The sequence below is a fragment of the Cydia strobilella genome, chromosome 17 (genome assembly GCF_947568885.1).
Source record: "Cydia strobilella chromosome 17, ilCydStro3.1, whole genome shotgun sequence".
In the NCBI taxonomy this organism is placed as follows: Eukaryota; Metazoa; Arthropoda; class Insecta; order Lepidoptera; family Tortricidae; genus Cydia; species Cydia strobilella.
In genome coordinates this window covers 5,026,151-5,033,830 of record NC_086057.1, presented here as the reverse complement: position 1 = coordinate 5,033,830, position 7,680 = coordinate 5,026,151, and the positions used below count along the sequence as shown (strand labels likewise).

The 7,680-nt window shown below is 35.8% G+C and overlaps 1 protein-coding gene across 1 annotated transcript; it reads left to right on the top strand.

Annotated features, from left to right (window-relative positions):
• Positions 1–3,252: 3,252 nt before the first annotated feature.
• LOC134749054 (pancreatic triacylglycerol lipase-like) lies at positions 3,253–6,948 on the top strand. Its single transcript, XM_063683960.1, has 6 exons — positions 3,253–3,266; positions 4,160–4,366; positions 4,750–4,898; positions 5,415–5,660; positions 6,083–6,425; positions 6,827–6,948. The coding sequence occupies exons 1-6, from the start codon at positions 3,253–3,255 to the stop codon at positions 6,870–6,872; spliced, it is 1,005 nt and encodes a 334-aa protein (XP_063540030.1). The 3' UTR covers positions 6,873–6,948.
• Positions 6,949–7,680: the final 732 nt, after the last annotated feature.

Here is a 7,680-nt window from a genome sequence, read left to right as displayed (position 1 = left end):
ATGTTTCACTTTCCACTGGTTACGCGGATGTTCCTCTAAAGATGCACATTTCAGTGCGCTAAACGGAATTCGACAATGTTGTTTTGTAACTAGTATCCGACAAAAATTGGTTTTAAATTTCGATTTGCTGCCGTATTCATGAGATAAAAATGTTTGTTAGCATACATTTTTTCGTTTTGCGTTTGACATGACTAGTTGCCTGTTTCCCTTAGATGAAGTTCATTGTTTCACACCATACACCTACATGAAAATGTACCTAATTCAAAAAATACACGAAAAATAACTATATTTAACTATAACAAAAAAAAACGGATTAAAGAACTTAAACCTGACTAGTACATACCTACTGTTATTATTCATAAAAAAATGGTTGCCTGTAAAGTCGGTTTACGGACGATAATTTTGCGTGATAACGTCATAAGAAAACATTGATTATGGATGGTATAGAAAGGATGCCAATCTCTTATGGTAGAATTGTTGCAAAGGTGACCGCTTTCTGCTTTAAATAATAGTTCCTAATCTCTCCGGTGGCGCTAGTTAGGCTCTGAGACATGAGTATAACATGAACCATATAAGGCAACAAATAATCCGACCAAATTACGTAGGTTGTTTTTCGTAGTATTTTGGTGTATGGTGGCGCCGCCTAATTACTGTTTTTTGAAGGACACTTTTCATACATAGAGATTTGGCTCCTTAATATAGTCTCCATGACATTGATGAAACGTGGCCGTAACGTTACCATGGAGATCTGCCCACAATGTGACACTTTTTCGTGCATGCTACCGGTGTTCATCGATTTATAAGACTAATCACGTCAAAAACTTCCTCTTTTAAAGTCGTTTTAATTGTAGCCTATCTATGTCACTCACGCCATAGAGACTACTCGATTGAGAAACAAGTTTAAGCATATTTTTTGCGCTTTCAATTATAACAAAATCAATAAAAACTAATGCATCTAAAGAAGCGACTCCTTAAAAGTCACTATGATTATTACTCATACTCATACTCATTTATTTATATCATTTATTTCATATTACACGTCATAATTGGATTTACATAATATATTCAATTCATTCAAATAATCATTAATTAAATTAAAGTAAAATAATACAATATAAAAATAATCAACACATTTAAAATTTCCAATAATTAATAAAAATACAAAATATAAAATTAAATTAAGATTAAATCATTATTATTATATTCTGACATGTCATAAAAAGCTTTTGTGGTCAACCATTTTTTTAACTGTTTATAGAATGTCAGGTTACAGCTCACTTTTCTTTAATTAAGTTCGTAAAAAGTAAAATAAAAAATATAATGTTTCATGTCGAATGGCGACTGCAGCAATGGCTGTTGCAGAGTTAACGCGGACGATGTTACTGTCTTTGATAAATTGCCTTGATATCGTTGCCGCATTGTTGTCGCTATTAGAATATTGCATGTGACATCGCCCGCTTCACAACACTGCTGCAGTCACCATCCGGATGCTTTTACACTTTACAGGCACATGTTTTATTTATACTTTAGACTCGTACACACATCATAATTAATTCATCAACTTTAATCCCATCATAATATTAATCAGGAACATTTATTTTGATTGCGATATGACCTAAGATAACCATCAGACAAATCCTTTTCAGACAAACGATAAGTGTAATTTTAGTTGTAGATAGTTCCGGAAAGTGTTTTTTTGAACTATAGTAGCAAACAAGCATACAAGGGGGGTCTGGCCAAGTTGACAATCGTTTATCGACTATAGAAAACCTTATAAAAATGTATCGGGATGACATAACAGATGCGACGAAAAGTTTCGGCAAAATTTTGATTCATTATTTAAGTTCGATTGTTAAATAAACGTAGCGGCACTACCACTTAGAATATGAACCTGGAACTATTTATGGACTACAGCAATGCATATAGACATTGTGCTAAATTCGGAGCAACGGCTTGCGGCTGCTGAAGATACATATTTGATTGAAATACACAGCTTTAATAGATTCAGAAGGAAACGCGTCATATACGCATTTGGAAAACGTATTAACCGTGAAGAAATGTATGAACGCAAGTTGGATATGGCTACGGAGCGGTAACGATTGGCACAAAGGAAAAACTGAAAACTGATTTTTTTTTGATATTTGACCGAGCGTTAGCGAGGGTTTCCTTTTCAACTTGGGCAAAATTGCTTTCTTATGTCCGGATGTTCTCATCTGTAGGCCGCAAATACAAGTATTTTCTGTACAAAAAGTAATGATATCCCAACAAAAACATAAATGTGAAATGAGAGCAAGTTCAATATTAAGAATATGTGTAGTTGTTGACTCGCTGACAAAAGAATTGAGAACTTAGTATATGGGTGCCAAGTTATTTTTAATTTTAGATTTCGTTATTTCTTATCCCAACAAAAAAATAAATGTAAAATGAGAGCCAAGTTCAATATTGAGAATATGTGTCGTTGTTGACTCGCTGACAAAAGAATTGAGATGTAAGTATATGGATGTCAAGTTCTAGTCTGTGCTGTGTAGAAAATCCTGTAATTATAAAGTATTTTACTTGGCTAGTTTTTACCAACAAAAGAAATTAAAAAACATAGCCAAATACACCCTATGCCCATTACGTAAAAACTAGCCAAGACAAATTCTTTATATTTTAAGGTTTTTTCTACAAAGCACAGACTAGAACTTGACACCCATATACTTACATCTCAATTCTTTTGTCAGCGAGTCAACAACGACACATATTCTCAATATTGAACTTGGCTCTCATTTTACATTTATTTTTTTGTTGGGATAAGAAATAACGAAATCTAAAATTAAAACGTTGTGTCAATGTGAAATTTCATATCGTATAAAATATGCTTGCGCTCTTTGAAATCTCTAAAATTGTAGTTTTTTTTATTTTTCATGCTTTGAAAGTGGCTCATTGTTATATGAAGCGGTTTGAAAGTGACACATTTTGATCCTAAGAAGATTTACTTTCCATGTATATTTTTCTTGTTTTATGATTAGCAATGAAAAGGTACAAAATGAACTTGTAAAATTTCCATTCCGATGTTTAACTCGCGTTTCCATAGTATATATCTACCTATGTATATATCTAAATTGTTCAATAAAAGTTACCGCACTTAACTCATGTTTTTTTTTGTTTGTCACCTGTTTTTCAATTTCCAGTCGATTTTAATCGAATTATCTGTTTTTACATGTAATTACAACAATAATAATACGTACAGGATAAGATAAAGAATCAGAAATGATTACCTACCCGTAAGTATAAAACATTGTTGGCGGGTGGTAGCTTCAGTATAGTTCAACTGGCAGAACTGAACATGAGTACCGGTACCGCCATAATGCTCCTTGCCTTTTCGGGTACGTCGCTAAAATTCAGTTTTGTATAAATACATAATTATTTTTTTATAAACCGTTGCAAAATATAATTTTCATCAGACAAGATTCAAGTTGAGCTACATTATTTTATTTAGGATTTAACTTTTGCTAGGTACTGTTTAAAAATGGTGCAACAAGATCATACAAACAATAATAAATACTTTCGAAACCATGGGCGTAAAAAGTTGCGTTCAAAACGTTGATATGTAAACAAATAAATTATCTGAATATTCATATACTCCCGATTATGTTCCATTTAGTCGAAAAAAGTTAGAAACATTATGAAAAGTATAACCTTAGAATTAGCAATGTAACTAGTTAAAGTTCTAAGTCCCCACTTATAATGAATTTATAATGATTATGATTGGGTACAAGTCCCGTACAGGATAACAGTGCCACCTAGCGTTATCACTATCAGTTGTTTGGGATAGTTATGTAAAATACTTATTTAATTATTTCTTACTTTCAAATGCTGAGGAAGACAATACGAGTATTCCATTATTGTCTTTAAGAGTGCCTTAGGGGCTAACGCAATATTGTAGTTTTTATATCGCATTTTTACACGTTTTAGTCAAGATGGCAAGTGCCACTAAAAATTTGTCATGGAAACGAGACTAAGTATATTTGCAAGGGAAGATTCCAACCAAAACCTTAAAAGGTTGGCCTGATAGAAAAAAAATCCTTTTCCTTTCTTTTAAATTTCCTGGCTCGCCCCCTCTTGAGCTTTTTTTTGTTTGTTTTGTACAATAAAGTGTTATAGAAACTACGCGTAGCTACTACTTAAAATTAACATATTCAGCGTTCGCCTCGGCGGTGCCCGTGCGTGAAGAGCAGGCTGACTTCGAGTACCCGAGGTTCATCCAGTTTCCCGACGGTGACGGCGTTCCTCACACGGTGGACCTTCAGGAGGAAGTCGACCAAAACCTCCTCGAAGAGGTGCAGCGGAACGCGAACAATAATCTGTACCTACTCTTTACCAGGTAAGTTGGCGTTTTTCTACGCAAATATTGATGGATACCCACAGGCTTGTCAGAATTTGGGTCTATATCTATATACATTATATGGGCTGCATACAAAATGCATTTTTAATTAGCTCGAATTTAGCTTCATACTCTACTACTATTAAGATATGCAAGCGTTCATTGATTATAGTATCCGCTTGGCATGGATTAAACGCTAGCTTGTTTACTTTCTGGAACTATCTACAAGTAACATTACACATCCATTTTGGCGTGATATTTATTGTTTGTCTGAAAAACATACTCAACAAATATAATGGTAACTCTTGGTGAACTAATCGCAAATGGCAGGACCCATAACTTCTTGTTTAATCTATTTAAACACCCTTATTTCTGTACTACAGACGGAACCCCCTTACCTCGCAAACGCTGGTCATCAACGACAGGGACTCTGTCCTGAACTCCAACTTCGACCCCAGCCATCCCACTGTGGTCATCGCGCACGGATGGCTCAGCCACCAGAACACCGACCTCAACCCCTTTATCAGAAACGGTAGGTTTTAAACTATCTGATACATTTGATTTTCAAAAACAAACATTAATAAAAATAAATTTAAAGCAGAAAATAATTATTTAAGTACAAGTTGCCTCACCTCATAACTCGTAAACGTTTTACTGTCTTAGGTTTTGCAATAAAATTTGCCTTTGAATCTGATGGACTTGAAATGAATTTATGCAAATTGGAAATAAATCAAATTATTATATAGCCGCAAAAGCTGAAGACGCTAGAGAGCTTGGCCACTTTTTCTCTTGTATATGATGGATATTACAGTTAATAAATGTGAATTTACCTCCTACAATAAATCATCATTATCACGAAATTGTGACCATAATCAAGATCCTTTCGCAAACTACTATAAATTTATTCCTAAACTAATACCTATTAGGGGTTAACTCAAAATGGATAATACTGGCAGAAATATAGACAGGTACAGGCATCGATATAAACGAAATGTAATTGGTGTCTGCTTAGAAATACACACAATAATAAATGAAAACTGATTTCTAGCTTACCTTGACAAAGGCGATGCTAACGTCATCATTCTGGACTGGCGCCGCGTCGCCATCGGCGGTTACGCGTTGGCTGTGAAGGCAGTCCCTGCGGTCGGTCGCGGCCTAGGCCAGTTCCTGCGATTCGTCCATGAAACCACTGGCGCCCCATACAGCTCCATGCATCTCGTTGGATTCAGCCTGGGTGCTCATCTGGTCGGCAATGCAGGAAGAGAGCTGGGAGGAGCTGTTGCTCGTGTAACTGGTAAGTAAATCAATATGAGTTTAAAACATTCATCACGATTTCTGGGGGCCGTATCCAAGATCACCAACGTTTATCGACAAACGCCAAACAAAAAGTAAAAACGTAGGTACCTGGAACACATATGCAATGAAAAGTTCCGTCGTCAGCTTCATACTCGTAAAGTACCTACTTCAATTTTGATTGCTTTTTCTAAAATGTTGTCGCTTGGCTAGGGCCGAAAAATCATAATTAACTATATTGAACGAATGTTTTTCTGAAAGAGGATTGCATTTGTCAGTATAAAACGGAATACTTAGTACCTAAGAACCAGAGATTTTTCCTAATATAACATTAATAGAAATCACTAAAACACAATGCAAGTCAGCTTGTACATAAGGGACTTAACGTTGTTACCTTAACTTTGAGACACTTTTGTCCATTAGGTCTAGACCCTGCCGGTCCCCTATGGAATTTGAACAGCAACCGTCTAGGTCCCAACGACGGCGTCTACGTGGAGGCGATTCATACTGATGGCGGCTATACTGCCGGCGGTCTTGGCATCGGGAAGGCTATTGCCAATGCCGACTTTTTCCCCAACGGTGGTATCTCTCAGCCTCGGTGCCTCACCAACATCTGCAACCACAACCGCGCGTGGGAGCTGTTTGCTGCTTCTGTATCGTACAATCACCTTCTCGGACAAGAGTGCTTATCCAACTTGCAGATCACTTTAAACACCTGCAGAGGACGGTCTCTTCATATGGGCAATGATGATTTGAGAAAGATGGGGTAAGTTAAATTTCTTTTGGTATTCTATGGTTTAAAAATACAAACTTTTATCTACGTGTTGACGCAATTAAATTGTTTATTTGTATATTATTTTCTTAGTGATGAAAGTGTCGTCAAAATGTTTTTAATTCAAACACTTTAAATCACATTTTATGCTAATCTGAGGTGCATAGGTACTCGTGTAATAAAATTGGCATCAGATACATCGAAGCGGACAAAGTGAATACAGATGTCTAAGCATGGTGGAATAAACCTACATTAGATTACGCACATATTTTAAGCACACTGTATAGGTATAGTACAGATATTTTACCAGCATGGACATAATAGTTTTTATCAGATAGGTACGCTACGCTGATTTCCTTCTATTTAAGCATTTATGTGTTTTTTTTTGTCGCCAGGTCTGGCAAATACCGATTGGACACTGCACGAAGATATCCCTTCTAAAATTAGGTATATTGTAAGGATTTGATTATACGACGACTATTATGACGTGTAATATGTAATATTATTATAAATAAATGAGTATGAGTATGAGAGTTTACAAGTTCTGCTATTTAAAACTTGCTAAAATCAAGAATAATCATTTTTTTTAAACCGGAATCTAGGATTTAAATTGGTATTCTCTAGGCGTTCATTGACAAATCATACCTATTCCCGGTGAACCACCTTAAGGGCAAAAATCGTTTAAACGTCTTGCAGACGGTCAGGCTGTAAAAAAAGGTAATACTTATAAATCAGTATAAATTAACCCATTAAAGGATAATTCACGCTAGAACGGTCCGGGTCCGGGCCGAGGCGTCCGACACTTCGTTTTCCATAGAAAGCATCACGTGATCACCGATCACTCATCTTTTCTATGATGAGTGATCGGTGATCACGTGATGCTTTCTATGGAAAACGAAGTGTCGGACGCCTCGACCCGGACCCAGACCGTTCTACCGCGAGTGATCCTTAATACCTACCTATTATTAACTTAAAAATGTTAATCACTGTAGGTGAAGAGGCACGTAATAAATAAATAAAAGGAATTATAATATTCCTTTCTGCCCGTCACATGCATACTAAAAATTTCATAACTAAATATTGTAAATGGCAAATAAAGTACACTAGCGGCCTGATTCGAACTTTAAGATACGTCAAAAATTTGCTAAAGATACGACATGAATCGGATGTCAGTGTCAAAAGTGACGTTTCTTCAAAATCGTCACTTTTGACACTAACATATTCTATCCATATCGTATCTTTAGCAAAT

Excerpts from the sequence above, each read along its gene's own strand:
- LOC134749054 (XM_063683960.1), top strand. Across the intron at positions 4,367-4,749 it reads CTGTACCTACTCTTTACCAG|ACGGAACCCCCTTACCTCGC; the intron begins GTAAGTTGGCGT and ends TCTGTACTACAG. Across the intron at positions 6,426-6,826 it reads GATGATTTGAGAAAGATGGG|GTCTGGCAAATACCGATTGG; the intron begins GTAAGTTAAATT and ends TTTTGTCGCCAG.